At 40.9% G+C, this 25905-nt stretch overlaps 1 protein-coding gene across 4 annotated transcripts in view; it reads left to right on the top strand.

Annotated features, from left to right (window-relative positions):
* LOC112216385 (SPRY domain-containing protein 3) overlaps positions 1 to 25905 on the top strand; it is a 57119-nt gene that overhangs the window by 5410 nt on the left and 25804 nt on the right. Inside the window, exons 1-6 of one of the 4 annotated variants that reach the window (XR_002948310.2) lie at positions 120 to 341; positions 863 to 997; positions 4114 to 4189; positions 5883 to 6007; positions 9306 to 9441; positions 9769 to 9954. Coding sequence is in view for 3 of the 4 variants with exons in the window: in XM_024376373.2 (XP_024232141.1) it covers positions 870 to 997; positions 4114 to 4189; positions 5883 to 6007; positions 9306 to 9441; positions 9769 to 9954 (651 nt within the window). In the remaining variant the exon portion in view is untranslated. Of the gene's footprint in view, positions 1 to 119; positions 342 to 489; positions 631 to 862; positions 998 to 4113; positions 4190 to 5882; positions 6008 to 9305; positions 9442 to 9768; positions 9955 to 25905 lie in introns of those variants that run through there. The other 3 variants (XM_024376357.2, XM_024376366.2, XM_024376373.2) reach the window with 3 other exon arrangements.

Below are 25905 nucleotides of genomic sequence, written 5' to 3'. Positions count from 1 at the left end.
CACGGCTCCGCCCCATAATTAGGCTCCTTTATTATTTTACTGTCATCTCAAATTCTATCTTGCTCACTCACACACAAGTTTAATTTATATCCTGTCAAGTGTCGCCAACTCAATTGAGATAATAATGCTCTTTGAAAAATAGCCTATAGCCTAAAATAAACAGCTACAGTAGAGTACTTTATAGATTGCCGGAAACAAATGTTATTGGTATCATGATGTCATTAGAACGCGCCATTTGCACTAAGCGGAATTTGTTTTGATGGAGCTGGAGAGCACGTACGGGAAATTTGTAAACAACAAGGAATTTGGCCACAGATGAAAGACAGTAGCTTAACAATAAGGTGTGCAACTTTTAGTCGGTGTGTGTTTTATAAATAAACAAAAAGTTACCGGACGTGTGAGAGGATGTCCTGCGTACGGACAGAACTCTTCCTCACTGTATGTGTGGTTGAGAAGTGCTTGATGTGGATAGCTAGCTAACGTTAACCTACGGCTACAGTAGCTAACAGTATTTATTTCCCTGCAGGTGTTGGCAGCTGGAGCTAGATAGCTGGCTAGTTCGCTCTAGACTAGTAACATTTGATATGTTCTTAAATTGCTAACTAACTAGGTATATTGTGTATTAATTAGGTAATACGCCGAACATTACATGTTATTATTTGACACCCTCGTACAAGCTACTTTGGGCATTTTTATATATATTTTTAGTTTGATTTAGATCCAACTGAACCGAACAAATGCAAAACCGACATCCTAGTTCATAACTATTCAGCCTGCTATTCATATGCAGCTGCCACTTCAAAAACGTATATGAGAGTAGGGTAGAGGATCAACACCTCAACGTTCCTGTTTCTGTCCTCAGGTAAGCGATGGACGACATCAACCTCCATTACCGTTTTCTGAACTGGAGACGGAGGATCCGGGAGATTCGCGAGGTAGGGGCTGTGCGGTACCGTGAGCGGTTCAAGAGGATGCTGAGAGACGGAGACGTGCTAAGGTGGGGATGAAAACTGTCAAGTGTAGGATGATGAATGAGGGATTGAATTTTATTTATTTATTTTCCAGAAGGAATATCAGTTGTGGTAAGTCAGATAAGATCAAGATACATAGTGTATAAACATATAAACAGCAACATTCATACATAATAATATATAATGACACTAGCCAAAACAGTGTTCCTCTATCCTGGTTCTGGGCAGGGAATGTAAAGAGACGGAACAGTCAGAGCCTGGTTTCCCAACAATGGCAGAAGATGTAAAATGCATTTCCAAAAACACCACGCAGAGAGAACGGTCGCTAAGTGCGTTGTTGGAGCATGTGTTGATACTGATAGAATCGAAAGAAAGGGAGCGCTGCTCCCGGATCAGCTTTATCCATTAAAATCTTACCTTAACATTCACAATACTGAAAACGGATCAGCTCCTATTACAACTTACAGCTGCAAATATTGAGGCGGCTTATTCTAATGCTTAACCAATGCAAATTCACTAAATCACCAATTTGGCACATCATTGCACACATGTTAGGCCAGTGATTCCCAACCAGAGGTACTAGGACCCCTGGGGGTACATGAGAAGACTCATGAGACTATAGGCTTACTGGTAAAATGCACATGAGAGGCTACTTTTACCAGAGCGAAATTCAGTTGGTAGTACAGCATATATATTGAGACAAATATATATATATATTTATATATATATATAGAGAGAGAGGAATTAGACAGTATCCTATAAGTAGTATATATAATTCGATTGAACATGAAACATATTTCAATATGATTGAAATAGGCCTATAGCCTACTGTTTAAATGCAGTCATCTTGGTTTTTATTTGAAGCATCTTTTTATACGTCCCTTGTTTGTATCATTTGCAAAGACATTGGCAGCTGTTTATTTATTGTCAACTTTGTTCTGAAGTTAGCAGCGGTCAAAGAGAGATAGAATCACATGGTGTATCAATGTTTAGCAGAGATCGTCTGTGTATAAAGGCAAAAAAGCATTTAACGACGCACTTAGCTGTTCTACGAGTTGTCTGAGGCAGGCTTTAGATTAAGAGTTATTTCAAGTGCAACGTTAATAACAATGGTTTTGGGAATAAGCTCAGAGATTTAACAATGCTCCTACGAAGGTTCTACCGATTAACTTATCCTGAAGATGCTTTTTGGAAACCGGGCCCAGATCAGTCAGTCAGACACAATTTACTCACAATGAATCACGGCCCTAATATTCTCAAACACAGCCACCCTGTGGCCCTGTCCACAGAACCAAGGAATGTAAAGAGAAAGCACAGTCAGATGCGTCATAATATCTCTATCCTTGGTTCTGGGGACCCACAGGCATGGTGGCCTTCTTCGAGAACATCAAATCTTTGATGCAATGTGGGTAAATTGTGACTGACTGATCTGCAAATAATGATAGGTAGTTATTATTCAAGGTGAATTGTAGATCAGGCAGTCGATGACTGCAAGGCAGTCGAAGCCAAACAAGCCCACTGTGAGTGAAGTCTTTTGTTGCAGCCAAGTAGTAACACCGGATTCAAGTCCTTGATGAGCTGACTCAGGTGTGTTCGTTTGTACTGGGTCCTAGGCTGTATCCTCAAAGCATCTCATAAAATGTCCTAGGAATCCTGTTAAAACCTATTTTAAGACTTAAAAAGCTCCCAGCTCAGAGTAGGTTGATGTTAAGACACTGCTCAGACATACTCTTAACCAGGAGTAAAATCAACTCATAAAAGTTTATCTCAGCTGGTAATCACAATCACGGCAGTTTGAGGTACAGCAAAGGAAAGATAGTGATGACACTTATTGACATTGTTGCAAATGATGGGGAATAACCATCATAACCATGAGGCATCGCCAGCTGTGAATGGGACTGTACATCAAATGTTGAAATGGTAAAACATTTGATATCATTTTTGCCTGACACGATCACTTTGCCTAGGCCTACTATTAATTGCTTAATATATATATATGGCATATATATATATATATATATATATTTTAACAAATTCTGATGGTTGTTAGAAGCAGAATTTTAACAATATCGTTATATCAACACACTCGCAATCCCGTTTAACATCTCTAAATAGCTTTTACAAAGTAGGTATCAAGTCACTCGACAATAATGTTGCATACAACATTGTATACTTTTGAAAAGTCTATCATTTTCATTGAAAACAATCAAAGTTAACATAAGCCAGCTCTTCCCACACCTTACACTTGCTTACAGCTGCACTACACATTTCTCATCCCTACACATTTCTCATCCCTGGATTGAGGTACGTTTTCCAAGCCATATCTTGCGCCGGCTCCGCAGTTTCTTAATACATTTTTTGGGTTAACTGTAGCCAAGCATAAGGTGTCGGATCAGCTGGCTAAAACCCTAGATGCTTTCAATTGCCAAATTTATATGCGTGCAGAATAGATCTGTTCTATGCGAGCTATTTCTATGTTTCCCATTCTTTTGTTTTTGAGTCTTTTACTTTCGGTTTTGTACACCAGCTTCAAACAGCTGAAACAACAATATTTTTGGTTATGGAAAATATATTTCAGAGCTGTTTAGATGGTATAATGGTATACTAGCTTCTTTTGTCACATAAACTGAAATTAGGCGAACTATTAGAGTATTAGCAAACAGGAAATGGCAGAGCGATTTTTGCATAGTGCAACTTTAACAACTGCAATTTCTTGTGGTGCAGGAACCACTGACTCACTGCATTTTTCTATTATCAAGACACCTGCTGGTAATTCTTAACTGGTTAGGACAGCTCATGAGGTCTCCTAAATATATGTTGACAAGGAGGGACTAAAGAGGCTTCATGCATAGTTTTCCATTTTTACCCATAAGAGTAGGAGTAAAATGTATATTCTCAGCACTTATGACTCATTTTCTACTTGCTTTGTGGATACGACCCCTAGATTGTTTACTTTTAGACTCATACTGTCTTTCACACTGTCCTCCTAGCCTCTCACTGTCTTGGATGACCAGTACCATCCACAAGTTAAAGAACTACTGTATGCTGTGTAGCATACGCTTGTATGTTCGTTGCATACTTTCAAATACTTTTGCAAATACGATACGATTAATATAAAGTAATTTCTGAAATTCTTTTACAGTTACCAAGGGAACTCGGATGAGGTTGGCTGCTACGTGGCTCCAAGGCCGTTATCCAAAGGAAACTGCTACTTTGAGGTAAGCTCCAATACAGATTTAGTTAGGTATCCCTGACTCAGGCATTGGTGGTCTTGTAGTTAATTTTCGTCCATTTATTTAACATTACCAAGCTATTAATCAAAATTGACAGACATATCACACAAGTTGTCAAGTCAAGATGTCTCTTGCCTCTATTGTGTTCCCACACTGTTGTACCCTGTTGTTCCCACACTGTTGCCTACTGTCGTATAGGCGAGTCTTTTGACAGTTCAAGTCAAGAGCATCGTAATTCTGAGCCCATCGCCAGTCACACCCTGTAGATTAACTGCTGTCTGCCCTCAGAGAACTGCACAGCTGCTAAATTTAGCTGACACATTTAAGTAAAAATAGTTTTCAGACCAACCCAAACTGTTATTTTTGGACCCTTCTTTTTTTTAAACAAATGATCTGACAAATGGATCAAACATGGTCGTTTTTCCAGTGTAAAAGTATGCAGTGTGTAACATAACTCCCCAGTTATTCACCAGTACCTTTTTTTAATAGGAGTCCCTCCAGACTAAATCATAAAGACAGCAGACTCGTAAAAAAGCATCCTGGGTTTTGGTAAAGCTCAGGAAAGGAGGACTTGGCTGTACATTCTGGGATAGGGAGAGGTCTGGTTCTGGTGTTTAGTGTTGGCTTCCTGAGCCTACTGTATGCTATGCCAGGACAGTGAGTGGGTAAGTAGAGTGATTCCTGAAGGAGTCCTGCTGGTGTCCATATGTGAGTCCCAAATGGCACACTATTCCCTTTATAATGCACTACTTTTGACCAGTGCCCATAGTAGTCCACTATATAGGGGAATAGCGTGCCATTTGGGATGCACACTATGGCGTTGGAGGATTGACTGGGCAGACATAATGAGTGTCTGACTGAACGCCCGCGCCTGCTTTAACTTTCATGGAAGGGAAATCATATCCCGCTTTTCATTAACGGACACACCTTAGAGTGAATTAAACACAACCTTGTTTATGGAAACAGAAGACTGAAGCCATGCAATTCTTTTTCTTATTGTCTTATCTACTTTTTGACACATGAACTGAAATATTCCCGTTTTCAGGATGATCATTGCCAAAACTCAGATTTTATTAATCAATCATGTAACTGCAAGTTACATGGTTCTTATATGAAAATGTTTGGTTTTTCAGGCTTAGACCATTTAGCAGTGGGCAGGGGGGGCTTTCCCAACCACCTATCAGTCAGTTGTCACCTCAGTCGATCATCAGCAGACCTGTGTCCATCTCAGTTCAAGTGTCTTTATGTCCCAAATGGCACCCTATTCCTTTTAGAGTGCACAACTTTTGACTAGGGCCCATAGGTGCCATTTGTGACGCAGCCCATACCAGTCTGACTGAGGATTAAGGAGCTCTGAAAGGGATTAAGAATGTGATACAGAGAAACAGACTACTGCGTATTCCAGGGGCCGTGCTAGTGAGGTCATGGGGAAGGACTTAATGCTTTCCCCTTTTCAGCGCTCTCGATCTTTCAGTGTTCTGATTGCACTCCTTCTACTTAAGCGGCCCTCAGGTATGATGTCATAATTAATTGCTGTCGGTAGGAAAGTGTGTAGTTGCAGGTGCTCGTGAACAGCTGTCTGACTGCCACCCCCACAGGGAAATATGAACTTTTAAGCATGTTAGGACCTCTTGCTCATGCTATGGTTTTTAAGTGAAGTGGTCTGTGATGTTTTCAGGTGACCATCGTTGACACAGGAGTGAGGGGGATGATTGCTGTTGGCCTGGTGCCTCAATACTACAAGCTGGACCATCAGCCTGGCTGGCTCCCGCACTCAGTGGCCTACCACGCTGATGATGGCAAGTAAGTTAATTGAATTGAACTTTAATTGATGTTCGACAAATCAGACTCGCGATGCATGTGGCAAGAACAAGAGACTATCACAGACTACAAAGGCAAATCCAGCTGTGTGGTGCCCATCGAAGCCTCCCTACCAGACGAGCTTAACATATTCTACCCTTGATTCGGAAGACTCGCTGCTCCGGATGACCAGTGCTTTTGCTCTGAGGCTGACGTGAGGAAAACTCCCAAAATAGTTAATATTCACAAAGCTGCCGGCCCAGATGGCACCCCTGGCCGCATCCTCAGAGTGTGTGCTGGACACCACCCTCTGCAACTGGATCCTGGACCTCCTCATGGGCAGACCAAAGGCTGTGAGGATTGGCAACAACACCTCCTCCACACTGACTCTTAACAGAGGGGCCCCCCAGGGGTGTGTCCCCAGGCCTCTACTATTATTATTATTATTATTATACCTTTATTTCAACAAGGAACACAGACTGAGACCAATGTCTCTTTTACAGCTGGGCCCTGCGTATACATGTTTACACATACAGTTTAGGTACAATGATTTAAAAAACTAAACAAGACAAACAAAACGATCACAGATAATAAAAAATACAGCAACAGTTTTCATTTACACACAGGTTATTCTACTAACAGCACAAGAACTTGCATTACCCGAAACAGTTACAAGCAATACAAAAATAAATGCTCCAATAAATATTTAAAATGAGCAAGGGGGACAAGAGTCTCAAGTTTAAGTCAAGTCTGCAGGATATTCCATAGGCAAGGAGCGTAACAGGAAAAGGCAGCCATCCCCAACTCTGTGGAAATCACATGGGCCTCAAGTGTAATCCATGCTTGAGACCTGGTTTTAGGAATTCTAATTCTAATATATCTTTTCACCCACGACTGCGTGGCTTTGCACGACACCAACTCCATCATCAAGTTTGCTGACAACACAACTGTTGTAGGCCTGATAACCAACTATGACGAGTCAGCCTATAGGGAGCAGGTAAGTGAACTGGCATTGTGGTACCTCTCCCCCAATGGCATCAAAACAAAGGAGCTGATTGTTGACTTCAGGAAGCAGAGGAGGGAACATGCTCCAATCCACATCAACGGGACTGTAGTAGAGAGAGTTAACAGTTAAGTTCCTCGGCGTCCACATCACCGAGGACTTGTCATGGACCAACAACCCCACCAGTCTTGTCAAGAGGGTGCAACAGCGTCTCTAAGAAATTTGGAATGTCACCCTGGGTCCTGTCCAAATACTAACTCTGCAGCATCGAGAGCGTCCTGACTGATTGCATCACGGCCTGATATGGGAATTGCATTGTCCATGACTGCAAGACCCTCTTGCGGGTGGTGAAGACGGCACAGTACATCACTGGGGCCCTGCTCCCACCCACCATGCTCCCGGGCTCCCAAGTGGTGCGGTGGTCTAAGACACTGCATCTCAGTGCAAGAGGCGTCACTGCAGTACCTGGTTCGAATCCAGGCTGCATCACATCCGACCGTGATTGGGAGTCCCATAGGGCTGCGCACAATTGACTCTGCGTCGTCCGGGTTTGGCTGGGGTAGGTCGTCATTGTAAATAAGAATGTGTTCTTAACTGACTTGCCTAGTTAAATAAAGGTTAAATAAATAAACAATCCAGGACATCTACCTGAAACGGTGCCTGGGGAAGGCCCGCAGCATCATCTAGGACCCCACACACCCCCGCCACGAGCTGTTTTCTCCCTTATCGTTGGGCAGATGGTATCAGAGCATGAGGTCTGATATAAACAGGCTCAGAGATAGTTTTTATCTACAAGCCATCAGACTGCTGAACACTTGAACTGGACTGACCACCTACTCTGCTTCTCCGCACTGAGCCATTTATTTATGTTTGTATTTATGTTTGTCCCCCATTATGAAACCGGGAAGGGACTATGGATCTGTCTTCGTTTGTAATTTGTATTAGTCACACTCACACACACACACATTCAAACCCCTTCCCCAAAACACGTGTAAAAGCTACACACGCATCATTACTGCAGCTACGGGAAGGGACAGACTCTTATTATGATTGGTAAATACTGACAGCACTGGGTCGAGTTTGAACAAAGTTTTGAAAAGTTTTGAATGAAGCTATAGTAATTAACTGAAATGTGTTAGTTACCGATATCTATTGGCCCATTCTGGGGCACTTTTCAGTTTGCATTTTCGAGAAGGAAGAATGCATTAGAGATAATTTCTAAAAATTTGGTTTTGAATGTTCTAGCATCAGTTTGGGAATAGAGAAATAGGCCAATGTTCCTCAACAGATTTATTTTGAACGGGCCACAGCACCACTTTACGAACATTCAACCTAAGTTGAGAAACACTGCTTGGTAGAGCTGGGCGGCAATACAGACAAAAATCCATATCGCAATAAATTGCTTGAATTGATGCGATAACGATAAATAGAACGATACGTTTGTAACATTAATGTGCACCACTTTTTTTTATCCTTTAAACTACTAATACTAAATACATACTAATACTTAATTATGGTTATAACTATCAATTGTCCCATTAACAATCACACATTTAGCTAACTTATTTCATTTCAAACTTCACATTTCTCTAGTGTAGGCTACTTATGGTGATGACAATATTAGCAAAATGCCTGCGATAAGTGATTGGTATGGTCGGTGTCGATCATTTTTGGTTTATCGTCTCAGTTCTACTACTTTGTCTACTGTTGTGAAGGTTGAAGTATGTGAGACCTACAGGTAACTGCCAAAATAAAGGAAGGAAACAAATCATGGATACAAAGTATATTGAAAGCAGGTGCATCCACACAGGTGTGGTTCCTGAGTTAATTAAGCAATAAAACATCCCATCGTGCTTAGGGTCATGTATAAAATGCCAGTTGCCAATTATTTTGGCTACCATGGCTAGAAGAAGAGATTTCGGTGACATTGAAAGATGGGTTCAAAGGAGAATAGGAAGTTTAAAGTGTGTGTGTGTGTGTGTGTGTGTTTCTGTCTCAGTCACCAGATCTCAACCCAATTGAACACTTATGGGAGATTCTGGAATGGCGCCTGAGATAGCATTTTCCACTGCCATCAACAAAACACAAAATTATGGAATTTCTTGTGGAAGAATGGTGTCAAGTCCCTCCAGTAGAGCATCAGATACTTGTAGAATTCATGCCAAGGCACATTGAAGCTGTTCTGGCGGCCCGTGGTGGGCCAACCCCCTAGACACTTTATGTTGGTGTTTCCTTTAGTAGTCTGCCAGCTATTGCTCAGCCAGCACGCTCACATCTCACCTCTCTGCCATTCAACAGGCTGTACAATGGGAACACTGTTGGACAGCAATTTGGGCCCAAATGTAACCGTGGCGATCGTATCGGCTGTGGGATCTACCTAGAGTCGTTGGAGGATGGACGAACAACAGTCCTCTTCACCAAGAACGGAAAAGAAGTAAGCTAAGCTCTTAGTCTTATTCTCTTCCACACACCTGTAGGCCTACAACATACAATCAAGATATTGCTGTAATTGGAGAAACATTACCCTACTTTCGTCTGGTATTTATATTTTCTATGATATGTAACGCCTCCATATGCCATGAATGCAGATTGGGCCACAGAGATTGAGTCTTAATTTCGTAGTCTTACTCGTGAGACCTTGTGTGCAGTCAGGATCAAGGCTTTGGTCTTAGACTGGGTCTAGTACTCAATGGTCCTGGACTGGTTCAGACTCCATCTATCTGTCACCCATCGGACATAGTAACATTGTGTTTGCGTCCAGGTGGGCACGGTCGTGGTCCCAGGGTCTCCAGAGGCACTCTACCCTGCTGTGGGGATGCACTCCTTGGGGGAGGAGGTGCAGCTGGATCTGCAGGCTGAGTGGGGGATGGAGGAGGACGGACTAATGATGGTTGACAGCCACGAGGACGAGTGGGGGCGTCTCCATGACGTCAGGGTCACCGGGACGGTAAGGACCTGGTCTTGCCTGTTGTCTTCTAGGCTACATACTGAATTAATGTTATTCACATGATCTTCTTGTAGTGATTATGTTACACCTCATCTTCTCAACATACATATTATTTAAATTGTGTATGACTATGAATAAACAACCTTTGTATGAAGAAAGAGAGGGTATGATTACGTTCCAATGTCCATACCAGCATACCACTTAGAATTAGTGATGTCACGGTACCAGAATATTTACTGGTAACAAGGTTTAGTATCATGATACTCGCTACCATCACGGTACCTGATATCATAACGATATCACTTCAAAATGGCACTTGATCCAGACGGATCTTTTGAGTTCAATATCATGACATTTTAAATGTTTGAAGTCCATTTTTCAGAGACAGCCATGTATGCATTAATGAATCAATTATACAATCATGCAATCAATTTGACTTTGCTTTTAGCAATCTAACTACAGTGCCTTCAGAAAGTATTCACACCTCTTTTTCCACATCTGTGAACGACCATCTCGATTCGGTCCTATGTAGCAACGTTTTCAATGGTATTTTTGACATTGGATAAAAGTAGAGACTCAGAGCTAGAAAATGGTACATCATACACGGCAGTTGAGGAACAACGGGAAAGTAATTCTGCTTTGAAAGTTGCTAAACGTGTAACCCCACTTTTGAGAAAATGGCCCTTGAATGTTTTGGTATACCTACTGGAGAGCTCTTCTACACCCATTCAGCATCATTCACACCCTCTTAAGCCCCAACCATCTTTTTAATGATTCACATGTGAGGCCATGCGCTAAACAGAGTAAGGTAGTGTAGTAAACAACCAAAGATGTCAAGACTAAAAGTGGTGAAAGTAGAAGCAAAAATACACGTTATCTAGTCTTTGGCCTATATCCTAATCTGACTTTGGTGCAGGTCATGTTGTTCATCACACTACCGTCTCTGGTAAACACACTATATGAAATAAAATCAAAGTTTATTTGTCAGATGCAGGATACAGAAGATGTAAATGGTACAGTGAAATGGTTACTTGCATAGTAGCAATATCACAAATAGAAAGTGTCCAGATAAATATTTTATAAATATTTTATAAATATTAGTTGTCTAAATTGATGGGTCATGTGAAAGAAATGCTATAACCACCTCGCAGCCACATCTAACTAAGTGGATGGGTCATTATTGTGGATGGGTCACCATGTACACATGTTCATGAAATACAATTGATGACTGTAATCACCCCCGGACACACCCGGCTAACTTGGTGGGTTTTGTAATCATCTGTCAAATAGTATTTTTTTAGACCTGTAGCTAGCTAGCTAGCTAGCTAAACAATGAACCTAATGGTGCTTTCAAAACAACTGGGAACTTGGAAAAATACAAGGTCAAATCATGAAATCAGTGGTTTTCGGGTCAGAAAGTCGGGGCTCCCAAATTGGAATGCTGAGTTGTTTGACTGTTCAAAACAAATTTTTAGTTGGAGCTAGTTTTTTTTCTTGAGTTTCCAGTTGTCTTAAAAGCACTGACGTTGGAAGTCAGTTCCCAGTTGTTTTGAATGTGGCAATAATCCCAACCCATACTACTAGCAATACAAACTGACTGTCATAGCTGGCCATCATGCATGAATCTGTAGGTAGCTAAAGCTAACCAACTAGGTTCAATGTTAGCTAGCTAACATTAGGCAATAACTAGCAATGATTTCTGAGATACAAATAATATTACTACACATTTCATACACAGAAATTTAACTAGCGAGCCAGCCAGCTAACGTTAGCTAGCTAGCTAACAGTATGCTTTAACTTATAATGAAAACAACATTCTGACAGAATTCAAAATGTTTAATATCTGAAAATGTAGCTAGCTAGACTCTCTTACCTGTATACATGGATGGATGCTTCTCCCTCTCTGTCACGGATGCCAAGGTTGCCCTTAGTTTGAAGATGTAATCCGTAGATACGTGTTTTATACAACAGCCTTCTATGTGTTCTCTTTGACTCCCTATGCATATTTGCCATCAAATGCCAGAATTGTATCCCTCCTTCACTTTCATACTCTGCTTTCATCGGGCATTCCACTGATTTCAAAGCATGGTCAACTTCTTCCGTGACAACAACACTGTTGTTCGCTATTTCTGAAGACTCTACAATGTCTGGTTCAATGAAGATGTTTTGACCTAAATCAGGAATTTCCCCATTGTACTGTTCATTTTTGGAATCGGAGAGAGTCAGCATGGCACGATCGTCCTCCAGAAAGTGGAGAGCATTAGCAACACTTTTGGAGTTCTTCATGATATCTTTCAAAAAAGATGCGGTAGAAAGTATTACCTACACATACTGAGCAGCTCATGTTATATAAAGAAACATACTGCATGGCAGACCAATCCGAACTCATCTTTCAGCATGTCCAGCCCATCCATTATCTCAGCCAATCACGGCTAGCGGGAAGTCCGTCTTTTTCCATGGCTAACCAAATAATTGACATTTTTTTGTCATATTTACAGATGGCATACAAGTGTGTCACTAAGGTACATGAAAGTTCACATGTTCTAGAAGGCATTTGTGTTTACGTTCAAATGCCTCTCCTGTGAAGTAGTGACGTGCAACATACGCCTTGTCCTGAAACGAGTCACATTTTGGTATGTTGCAGCCTGAATTTAAAATGGATTAAGTTTGTTGTATCACTGGCCTATACACAATACCCCATAATGTCAAAGTGGAAATACGTTTTTCAACATATTTGCAAATTGATAAAAACTGAAAAGTCTTGGGTCAATAAGTATTTAATCCCTTTGTTATGGCAAGCCTAATAAATTCAGGAGTAAAAATGTGTTTAACAAGTCACATAAGTTACATGCAATTATAGTGTTTAACATGATTTTTGAATAACTACCTCATCTCTGTACCCCACACAATTATTTGTAAGGTCCCTTAGTCAAGCAGTGAATTTCAAACACAGATTCAACCACAAAGACCAGGGATGTTTTCCAATGCCTTGCAAAGAAGGGCACCTAATGGTAGATGGATAAAAAAAGCAGACATTGAATACCCCTTTGAGCATGGTAAAGTTATTAATTAAGCCTTGGGTGTATAAATACACCCAGTTACAACAAAGATACAGGCGTCCTTCCTAACTTAGTTGCCGAGAGGAAGGAAACCGCTCAGGGATTTCACCATGACGGCCAATGGTGACTTTAAAACAAGAGTTTAATGGCTGTGATAGGAGAAAACTGAGGATGGATCAACAACATTGTAGTTACTCCCCAATACTAACTTAATTGACAGAGTGAAAAGATGTAAGCCTGTACAGAATATAAATATTCCAAAACATGCAACCTGTTTGCAAAAAGGGCATTAAAGTAATATTGCAAAAAAATGTGTCAAAGCAATTAACTTGATGTCCCAAATACAAAGTGTTATGTTTGGGGCAAATCCAATACAACATATTGCTGAGTACCACTCTCCATATTTTCAAGCATAGTGGTGGCTGCATCATGTTATGGGTATTAGGCTTGGGCGGTATCCAGATTTTCATATTGCCATATGGGATTTACAGTTTTACCGACATTATAGAATTTGCACAAACTAATAGTGAATCACATAGACACTTAGCTAAATGCCAATGAGCAAAAATTAACATAAATGAATTGCAAAAACAGGAAAATCCAGCTCATAAAGTTTTAGAAGCATAGCTAGTAGCTACCGAATGTCATTTTCTGTGAGTGTGGATATTTATAAGTGAAAGTGAACGAGAGAAATTGTGCAAATGAACAAAGTTGTCATGCATGCTTTTCTGAAGGAAGAGCAGCATGTGTACATGGGAAACGAACAGAGAAAAAAAACGTTAGTAGAAAGCGCAGGGGGAAAATAACTCATTGCGGAAAGCCATTATAAGATAACTGATGGCAAACATTTAGTAGTGAATTGTATATAAGTGTAACTTCATTACCTCATGTGCGCCACACAACAGAGACTCACCGATAGATATAGAACGCTATGGACTCACCAGCTCCGGTTGTGCTATTTACGAACAAACACGTGACTGGCGTAAATGATGTGACAGGTGAAATGAAAAACACAATCTGCTAAGGTATTACACGAGTTGACTGCAGGTAATAACTAAAACATTTGCAATCAATATTCAAATGTATTGGAAAAACTTTGGGGGGAAAAAATAGTTTTGACGACGTTGGAAAAACATTTTGTGGCTGTTTTCAAATACCTCGGTATATGGTATATATGTTAATAGAAGGAAAACGACCAAAAAATCAATCAAACAACTTTTCTGTTAAAAAAATAAAAAATAACAATACAACATCTGATCCCTACACAGGCTCAAGAGGAACCTTGGAGTGTGGGTCTTCCGGCGCCAAACATTTCTGCCGCAGCCACAATAATGTCCAGTTTTTTTTCAACTTCTTTGAGACTTGTGCCGTACAGTTTATAACTGTGACAATGAACGCAACAAAATCCATCTTTTTAACACACAGGGTATCTTTTGTCTGGCAGCAAACATTTACTACAGGCTGTGGCGTATCCACTACCATATTTTCACTAGCATCACTTATTTTCTCAATTCTTTTAATCGCCTCCACATTGGAGATTAGATTTTAAAATAGTATTTATGCGTATTGGGTCCGGGTGGGAAAGACCCAGGTCCATTTCGGAACGGGTCCAACTTTTTGAACCTGTGAAGACCTCTAGGCTAGAGCTAGCAATGAGTAAGTGGAACATGCTCAGTGCTATAAGGGGACATCAGCTGCTCTGGCAGACAGACTCGATCCGCTCAATCAGTAAAGATCTGAGACACATACTGTATGAAAGAAGTACCAAAAGTTTTAAAAAATTATAGCACTGAACCGTTTTTTTTCAGTATCTAAAAAGTACAGAAGTTTCGGTTTAACTTACAACACTACTTAGAAAGCATGCCCAGTTCATTGCTTTATTCAAGTAGTATGCCATTGTTGATATCGGAAGATTTTCCTTATGTGTTTGTATCTGTCTCTGTTTCAGTCTGTGTGTCTCTGTGTGTTTGAGTGTTTATGTGTGTGTTGGTAACTGCTGAGTGGAGACCTGCCTGGTGGTGTTGCCAATGGCATGCTTGCTGAAGGCTGCAGTGTCTCATCTGTCTGGCCCCTCTGGTTCTGTGAAAGCAGCCTTCATACTGTAGCTACACCTGGGATTATGTTAACACACCTGTAGATTACTACTGTCTGTTTAAATAGGAAAACTGATGTGGGTGGCCTGGAATGCTTGCTGCTTCAGAAGGAACTTTGACATGAGAGCAAGGAGTCTTCCTCTGTTGACTGAACCCTTTACCATGTCCTTCAGAACCAAGAGAAACGTTGTGGGTTGTCAAGGTGTGACCTAATTGTGCACATTGTTTCATCATTGTTTTCTTATCATTGACACTAATAAGTGATTAATGGTGTTTAGTGTGGTTGTTTAGTGTTCACTTTGGGTGCCTGGTAACAGCAGGGCTGGAGGTTTTGTGGTTAGGTTGACAGACTGTTAAAGATTTCCCTGGAAAACCACAACATTTTCTCATATCATTAGGATGTCTTCCTCATATCATTGGGATGGTTACTTTGCTTTTTGAGAAGAAGTGGAGTGGCTGGCAATAGGTATTTTCCCTTAACTCACGTAAAGGGATAGTTCACTCCAAAATCAGCGTGGACTCCACATTTTGAGGTTTGAAAATGTCAGAAAATGAACTTGAAGCTCTATGACCAGAATAACAATGTAAAACAAGTCAGTGGAAATCTAAGTAGCATAATAACAAAATAGAGATATCTTCTGCATCGGATGCGCCACAATCCACTGTATCTGCCGATGTCGCACTTCCGCATTTGCGGTGAAATGCGACAGAGCGGTGTCAAACTATGAGACATGCCAAAAATCGAGATTCTCACGAACATGTACATGTCAGTTGTTTTGCTCTAGTGCGCCCACAGGTCTCACAAGACTCGTCTGAAGGTCCCCGGTACCAGTTGAAAGAATGAATGGAAGTACAGTTGAAGTCGGAAGTTTACATACACTTGGGAGTCCTTAAAACTCGTTTTTCAACCGCTCCACAAATTTCTTGTAAACAACTATAGTTTTGGCAAGTCGGTTAGGACATCTACTTTGTGCATGACACAAGGATTTTTTCCAACAATTGTCTCCAGACAGATTATTTCACTCTTATCACAATTCCAGTTAGTCAGAAGTTTACATACACTAAGTTGATGGGGCCTTTAAACTGTTTGGAAAATTCCAGAAAATGATGTCATGGCTTTAGAAGCTTCTGATGGGCTGATTGACATCATTTGAATCAATTGGAGGTGTACCTGTGGATGTATTTCAAGGCCTACCTTCAAACTCAGTGCCTCTTTGCTTGACATCATGGAAAATCAAAAGAAATCAGCCAAGACCTCATGTGGATATATTGAAGCAACATCTCAAGACATCAGTCAGGAAGTTAAAGCTTGGTCACAAATGGGTCTTCCAAATGGACAATGACCCCAAGCATACTTCCAAAGTTGTGGCAAAATGGCTTAAGCATAACAAAGTCAAGGTATTGGAGTGTCCATCACACAGCCCTGACCTCAATTCTATGGAAAATTAGTGGGCAGGAGGAATTGGCCAAAATTCACCCAACGTATTGTGGGAAGGTTGTGGAAGGCTACCCAAAACATTTGACCCAAGTTAAACTATTTAAAGGCAATGCTACCAAATACTAATTGAGTTTATGTAAACTTCTGACCCACTGTGAACGTGATGAAGGAAATTAAAGCTGAAATAAATCATTCTCGCTATTATTATTTTGACATTTCACATTCTTAAAATAAAGTGGTGATCCTAACTGACCTAAGAAAGGACATTTTTACTAGGATTAAATGTCAGGAATCGTGAAAAACTGAGATGTATGTAAACTTCCAACTTCAACTGTATATAAGGAGATAGTTTAGACACTTCCTTTAGATTTTTTGGGGGGGGACTATCTGTTGTTCCATGTAGTGAATATGTTATTCAATGCATTTGTATGAGCTAATAGCAGTAAGGCCAAATACACATTTTCATCAAATAATACATTTCAAAAAAGTTGTTTGATACTTCAAGGGGTCTTAAAATTCCAAATTAAATAGCAGTTATCCTTGTTATGACCTCCTTAAAACAATTCCATATAGCTTAGTGGAACCACCACCCCTGGCTTAGCCAGGGCTTAGATTGTAATGGGTTAAACAAGACTGATTTCTTTAGCACACTAGTTCAAGGGAGTCATTCTAATTTGGTGAAACGTATATCAGTTCTCTGAATTGGCCTTCCCTATCCTTTCCTCTCTCATTCTCTCTCTACCTTACTCTTTTCCTGCCATGTCGGACGTGGTTCCAGGAATCAGTGAATCTGACACCAATGCAACAGAGCATGCAGGGATACAGTAACAGTACAGGGGGGGCCATTCACTGCAGATTCAGTGTGTTGGTAGAACGCAGGGCTGGAAAAGCTGCCCTCATTCAACACAGTCTATAAATAGACAAACTACTCAGAAAAAAAGATCTGAGGATTACCTGTTGACGAACAATAGGGGTTTGCTGTTGTTTTCTTTCGCTAAGTTTTACTACAGAGTGAGGAAAATAATGAGGCGGGAAATGCAGGCTATGAGTAAGGCTGTGACGGTCATGTAATTTTGGATGACGGTAATTGGCCAGCCAAATGACCTCGGTCATCGTAATAACCGTTCGAATAGCAAAAATAATGCCTGTTCACCCCGCTATCATCCAGAAGGCGAGGTCAATACAGGTGCATCAAAGCAGGGACCGAGATACTAAAAAACATCTATCTCAAGGCCATCAGACTGTTAAACAGCCACCACTAACATTGAGTGGTTGCTGCCAACATACTGACTCAACTCCAGCCACTTTAATAATGTAAAAATTGACGTAAAAATGTATCACTAGCCACTTTAAACAATGCCACTTAATATAATGTTTACATACCCTACATTACTCATCTCATATGTACAGTGGGGCAAAAAAGTATTTGGTCAGCTACCAATTGTGCAAGTTCTCCCACTTAAAAAGATGAGAGAGGCCTGTAATTTTCATCATAGGTACACTTTAACTATGACAGACAAAATGAGGAAAAAAATCCAGAAAATCACATTGTAGGATTTTTAATGAATTTATTTGTAAAATATGGTGGAAAATACGTATTTGGTCACCTACAAACAAGCAAGATTTCTGGCTCTCACAGACCTGTAACTTCTTCTTGAAGAGGCTCCTCTGTCCTCTACTCGTTACCTGTATTAATGGCACCTGTTTGAACTTGTTATCAGTATAAAAGACACCTGTCCACAACCTCAAACAGTCACACTCCAAACTCCACTATGGCCAAGACCAAAGAGCTGTCAACGGACACCAGAAACATAATTGTAGACCTGCACCAGGCTTGGAAGACTGAATCTGCAATAGGTAAGCAGCTTGGTTTGAAGAAATCAACTGTGGGAGCAATTATTAGGAAATGGAAGACATACAAGACCACTGATAATCTCCCTCGATCTGGGGCTCCACGCAAGATCTCACCCCAGCAACAGTGTGTGAAAACCTTGTGAAGACTTACAGAAAACATTTGACCTCTGTCATTGCCAACAAAGGGTATATAACAAAGTATTGAGATAAACTTTTGTTATTGACCAAATACGTATTTTCCACCATAATTTGCAAATAAATTCATTAAAAATCCTACAATGTGATTTTCTGGATTTTTTTTCTCATTTTGTCTGTCATAGTTGAAGTGTACCTATGAAGGAAATTACAGGCCTCTCTCATCTTTTTAAGTGGGAGAACTTGCACAATTGGTGGCTGACTAAATACTTTTTTGCCCCACTGTATATACTGTACCCTATACCATCTACTGCATCTTGCCATCTTTATGTAATACATGTATCACTGGCCACATTAAACAATGCCACTTTTATGTTTACATACCTTACATTACTCATCTCATATGTATATACTGTACTATATACCATCTACCGCATCTTGCCTATGCCGTAATGTACCATCATTCATTCATATATTTTTTATGTACATATTCTTCATCCCTTTACACTTGTGTGTATAAGGTAGTTGTTGTGGAATTGTTAGGTTAGATTACTCGTTGGTTATTACTGCATTGTCTGGACTAGAAGCACAAGCATTTCGCTACACTCGCATTAACATCTGCTAACCATGTGTATGCAACATAAAATTTGATTTGATTTGAATACATTTTTGTCACATGTTCTCCTCTTCTCCGCTCCTGACTGCATGTGCTGCCATAAAAAATCAAACGAAAAGACCCCATTGAAGTCAGTGATGTTATATTTGGCGGATTGGCAGCCATTGCGAGTGTACCCATAGGACTAAAGTAGGAAGTAAAAGCAAGAAGTGTAACCATCAATAAGTGCTGTGATTTGTGGATTCAACACAACTGACATTACAAGCCACATCAGTTAACATCATTTGAATGAACATTCTACATTTCAGCAAGGAACAACAAAGTGTCATCACATTGTTAAGAGTCCATGTTACCGCAGAAACGGACTCAACCACACGAATGCACACCGTCCCGTCTTTAGTCAGTTACACGTAAAAAAATGAATATATAGTACCAGTCAAAAATTTGGACACAATCAAGGGTTTTTCTTATTTTTTAAAATATTTCTACATTGTAGAATAATAGTGAAGACATAAAAACTTTGAAATAACACATATGGAATCATGTAGTAACCAAAAAATCTAAATACATTTAATATTTTAGATTCTTCAAAGTAGCCACCCTTTATGTGATGACAGCTTTGAACACTCTTGGCATTCTCTCAACCAGCTTGGCATTTTTTCCCAACAAGAATTTCCCAATTTTTTCTTGAAGGAGTTCCCACATATACTGAGCACTTGTTGTAGGCTTTTCCTTCACTCTGCTGTCCAACTCATCCCAAACCATCTCAATTGGGTTATGGTCAGGTGATTGTGGAGGCCAGGTCATCTGATGCAGCACTCCATCACTCTCCTTCTTGGTCAAATAGCCCTTACACAGCCTGGAGGTGTGTTGTGTCATTGTCCTGTCGAAAGAAAAAAGAGAGTCCCACTAAGCGCAAACCAGATGGGATGGCATATCGCTGCAGAATGCTGTGGTAGCCATGCTGGTTAAGTGTGCCTTGAATTCTAAATAAATCACAGACGGTGTCACCAGCAATCACCTCCTCCTCCAGGCTTTACGGTGGGAACCACACATGCGGAGATCATCAGTTCACCTACTCTGTGTCTCACAAAGACACGACGGTTGGAACCAAAAATCTCAAATTTGGACTCATCTGATGAAAGGACAGATTTCCACCGGTCTAATGTCCATTGCTTGTGTTTCTTGGCCAAAGCAGGTCTCTTCTTATTGGTGTACTTTAGTAGTGGTTTCTTTGCAGCAATTCGACCATGAAGGCCTAAAACACACAGTCTCCTCGGAACAGTTGATGTTGAGATATGTCTATTACTTTAACTCTGTGAAGCATTACTTTGGGCTGTGATTTCTGAGGCTGGTAACTCTATTGAACTTATCCTCTGTAGCAGAGGTAACTCTGGGTCTTCGTTTCCTGTGGCGGTGCTCATGAGAGCCAGTTTCATCATAGCGCTTGAAGAAACGTTTAAAGTTCTTGACATTTTCCAGATTGACTAACCTTAATGTCTTAAAGTAATGATGGACTGTCACTTCTTTTTGCTTATTTGAACTTTTCTTACCATAATATGGACTTGATATTTTACCAAATAGGGCCATCTTCTGTATACCACCCCTACCTTGTCACAACACTGATTGGTTCAAACGCATTAAGAAGGAAATAAATTCCACAAATTAACTTTTTACAGGCCACATGCGTTAATTGAAATGCATTCCAGGTGCATACCTCATGAAGCTGGTTGAGAGAATGCCAAGAGTGTGCAAAGCTGTCATCAAGGCAACGGGTGGCTACATTGAATGATCTCAAATTTAAAATATATTTTGATTTAACACTTTTTGTTGTTACTACATGATTTCATATGATATATTTCATAGTTTTGATGTCTTCAGTATTATTCCACAATGTAGAAAATAGTAAAAATAAAGAAAAACCCTTGAATGAGTAGGTGTGTCCAAACTTTTGACTGGTACTGTATATATACAGTGCATTCGGAAAGTATTCAGACCCCTTGACATTTTCCAAATTTTTGTTACGCCACAGCCTTATTCGAAAATGTATTAAATCGTTTTTTGTGTGAAATTCTGCCTATTTACTCAGTACTTTGTTGAAGCACCTTCTGCAGCGATTACAGCCTTGGGTATTCTTGGGTATGCCGCTACAAGCGTGGCACACCTGTATTTTGAGAGTTTCTCCCCTTCATCTCTACCTCGGCTAACATTTAACCCCGCACATTGACTCGGTACCGCTACCCCCTGTATATAGCCTCATTATTGTTATTTTATTGTGTTACAAAAAAAACATTTTTTTTTAAACTTTAGTTTATTTAGTAAATATTTTCATAACTCTATTTTCTTAAAACTGCATTGTTGGTTAAGGGCTTGTAAGTAAGCATTTCATGGTAAGGTCTACACCGGTTGTATTTCACGCATGTGACAAATACAATTTGATTTGATCCTCTCAAGCTCTGTCAAGTTGGATGGGGAGCGTCGCTGCCCAGCTATTTCAGGTCTCTCCAGAGATGTTCGATCGGGTTCAAGTCCGGGCTATGTCTGAGCCATTCAAGCACTCTGGAGTAGGTTTTCATCAAGGATCTCTCAGTACATTGCTCCATTCAACTTTGCCTCAATCCTGACTAGTCTCCCAGTCCCTGCTGCTAAAAAATACCCCCACAGCATGATGATACCACGACCAGGCTTCACCGTAGGGATGGTGCCAGGGTTCCTCTATACGTGAGGCTTGGCATTCAGGCCAAAGTGCTCAATCTTGGTTTCATCGTGGTCTGAGTCCTTTAGGTGCCTTTTGACAAACTCCAAGTGGGCTGTCACATGCTTTTTACTTAGGAGTGGCTTCTGTCTGGCTACTCTACCATAAAGGCCTGATTGGTGGAGTGCTGCAGAGATGGTTGTCCTTCTGGAAGGTTCTCCCATCTCCACAGAGGATCTCTGGAGCTCTGTCAGAGTGACCTTCGGGTTCTTGGTCACCTCCCTGACCAAGGCCCTTCTCCCACGATTCCTCAGTTTGCCCGGGAGGCAAGCTCTAGGAAGAATCTTGGTGGTTCCAAACTTCTTCCATTTAAGAATGATGGAAGCCACTGTAATGCTGTAGTAATGTTTTGGTTACCCTTCCCCAGATCTGTGCCTAGACACAATCCTGTGTCAGAGCTCTATGGACAATTCCTTCGACAACCCATGGCTTGGTTTTTGCTCTGTTTTATTTAATTTAATCCATTTTAGAATAAGGCTGTAACGTAACTAAAAGTCAAGAGGTCTGAATACTTTCCGAATGCGCTGTATATATGGTTATTTAAATTTGTTAATGGTTATTTTATTTTCATGGCTGGCTTCATCCATAACCTTAGGCAACATGGTAATACGTAATTGTGCCAGTCCTAGCTAAGAGACGGACATGGCAGGAGTCACGTAGTAGGGACAGACACCTGTATAAGTTGGAGCATGTAGCCAGCCTACTGTATATTAACTGTACAGTACTTGAGTGAGACTGTGTCAGAAATACTGTAATGTTTAATGGTGTGAATTTCTGTTGTTTTTGGATACTGTTGGTATAAGAAAGAAGGGATGCCATGGGGGTGTGATTTTCGCTTCGTGGTCATTTTTCATGTCTCATACACACTCAACAGGCTACTTCTCTCGGCAGCCCTGTTTCTCCCCTTTTTCTGTCTGTCTGTCTGTCTGTCTGTCTGTCTGTCTGTCTGTCTCCCCACCCGTCTTTCTGTCTGTCTGTCTCCCCACCTGTCTTTCTGTCTGTCTCTCTCCCGCTCTCCCTTTCCTGTCTTGATTTCTCACCCTCTTTAGGTCTCTTTGTCTTTTGTTCTGATGGAGATTTATGATGGGGGTTGCCTGTCTGGCAGTATCCGTGGTGAGGCACGCTGTAGGGTTGGTGTCTGACTCAGTAGGGAGACACACCATACCTGCTTTAGCATGGGTAGGGGTGGTTGTGCAGGGTTAGGGCGTGCAGCTGAAAGGCCCTGGGACAGGCAAGGCAAACCTACATACCTCTTTCACTTTTAATTATAACCCACATCCCCAAATACGCCCCAATACTGCATCACTAGGGCTGTGACAATACCAGTATGGCAATATTTTTTTCCATGGCAAAAATGAAAACACGAAGCAGATCAAACTCTTTGGTCTTTTAAAATCCTGCTGTATGTCAAATATTGTGTGCTATAGCTTGGAAAGTAAATAAATGTGACTCTGAATGACATGACATCATAATGATGTTTGTTTCCAATATTAGGGCCGTTTTCCTAAAGAAGTCAAATCCGCTTTGTGTTTTGTTTCCTTGCCACAATACAAACCATATCGCAATACAGGTATTGACCCAGCACTACGTGTCACAGCAACACCCCAAAAACCATCCGTGCATCCAGTCGCTGTCCCAAACCCCTTATCCACTCCACATTGACCCTGGCAAGGGGCAATCCCAGCCACACCACTCACACACTTCCAAAATGTGGAGACAGCAGCCAGGGCCTTTTTTGGCAGGCTAAATCCAAAGCCAGGACAGGAAAAGGGTGATTCCATGCCAGTATAGCCCAAAACATTTTGGGTAACTCAGATTGTTCTGGCAATTCTCACATAGAAAATGAATTGGGAGGAAGGAGGTTTTACATACTTTTTACATTTGGATCACAAACAATTTGTGAGATAATCATTATGAAAGTGGCCATTTTAGGCCTTTTTTTAAAACAGGCCCTTTGATCCATGAACAGTACATGATACATACAACATATTATATCATTATACTCCTTATTGTGTGCTCAAACATATGAAGTATATCTAGATTCTGAAATACAATTTTTCACATACATAAAAAATATGAATATCTCAGATGTACCCTTTTTGATTTGGCCTGTTTTCAGACATATTTTTTGGAACAATATACTCTTTAAACTTGTTTTTTTTTAAGCCCCTAAACCTTGCATGTGCCAGATTTCCCACAATGGTTGGTATTTAACAAATTTGAACTTGACGGGAAAGTATGAGTATCTCCACGCACGTCTCTGACCATGCGTACGCAAACCTTGTAGAATGGTATTGCAAGCAAATATGGTTATTTTGTGGAAATGGAGGTGTTTGTTGACGGGATTGATTCATAACAATGGTATTGAAAACCATGCGTTTGCAGTTATTGAGGAGATCGCATAACTGGGCATGCAGGCCTAATATGTTTTTCATACGTTTCCTGTAGTTCTTGACCAGGTTTGCACACACTGCAGCAGGGATTTTGGCCCACTCCTCCATACAGACCTTCTCCAGATTCTTCAGGTTTCGGAGCTGTCGCTGGGCAATACGGACTTTCAGCTCCCTCCAAAGATTTTCTATTGGGTTCAGGTCTAGAGACTGGCTTGGCCACTCCAGGACCTTGAGATGCTTATTACGGAGCCACTCCTTAGTTGCCTTGGCTGTGTGTTTCGGGTCGTTGTCATGCTGGAAGACCCAGCCACGACCCATCTTCAATGCTCTTACTGAGGGATTACAATGCTCTTACCAAGATCTCGCGATACATGGCCCCATCCATCCTCCCCTCAATACAGTGCAGTCGTCCTGTCCCCTTTGCAGAAAAGCATCCCCAAAGAATGATGTTTCCACCTCCATGCTTCACGGTTGGGATGGTGTTCTTCGGGTTGTACTCACCCTTCTTCTTCCTCCAAACACGGCGAGTGGAGTTTAGACCAAAAAGCTATTTTTGTCTCATCAGACCACATGATCTTCTCCCATTGCTCCTCTGGATCATCCAGATGGTCATTGGCAAACTTCAGACGGGCCTGGACATGCGCTGGCTTGAGCAGGGGGACCTTGCGTGCGCTGCAGGATTTTAATCCATGATGGCGTAGTGTGTTACTAATGGTTTTCTTTGAAACTGTGGTCCCAGCTTTCTTCAGGTCATTGACCAGGTCCTGCCGTGTAGTTCTGGGTTGATCCCTCACATTCCTCATGATCATTGATGCCCCACGAGGTGAGATCTTGCATGGAGCCCCAGACCGAGGGTGATTGACTGTCATCTTGAACTTCTTCCATTTTCTAATAATTGCGCCAACAGATGCCTTCTCACCAAGCTGCTTGCCTATTGTCCTGTAGCCCATCCCAGCCTTGTGCTTGTCTACAATTTTATGCCTGATGTCCTTACACAGCTCTCTGGTCTTGGCCATTGTGGAGAGGTTGGAGTCTGTTTGATTGAGTGTGTGGACAGGTGTCTTTTATACAGGTAACGAGTTCAAACAGGTGCAGTTGATACAGGTAATGAGTGGAGAACAGGAGGGTTTCTTAAAGAAAAACGAACAGGTCTGTGAGAGCCGGAATTCTTACTGGTTGGTAGGTGATCAAATACTTATGTCATGCAATAAAATGCAAATTAATTACTTAAAAATCATACAATGTGATTTTCTGGATTTGTGTTTTAGATTTTGTCTCTCACAGATGACATATGAAGTGTACCTATGATAAAAATGACTGACCTCTACATGCTTTGTAAGTAGGAAAACCTGCAAAATCGGCAGTGTATCAAATACTTGTTCTCCCCACTGTATTTGGACGGCACTGTAACTTCAAAATTGTCAGAGAGCCCACTCTGGTAATGTTACATACAGTCAGGTACAAATTTTGAGCAAAAAATACTGTATAAAATAAATAACACAAATACTGAGCAATTAAAGTGCCTTCAGAAAGTATTCACACCCCTTGACTTTTTCCACATTTAGTTGTGTTATAGCCTGAATTTAAAATGGATTCAATTGAGATTTA

Source organism: Oncorhynchus tshawytscha, linkage group LG02, assembly GCF_018296145.1.
Source record: "Oncorhynchus tshawytscha isolate Ot180627B linkage group LG02, Otsh_v2.0, whole genome shotgun sequence".
NCBI lineage: Eukaryota > Metazoa > Chordata > Actinopteri > Salmoniformes > Salmonidae > Oncorhynchus > Oncorhynchus tshawytscha.
Note: the sequence above shows the minus strand (reverse complement) of the source record. Positions and strands in the feature narration are given on the sequence as shown.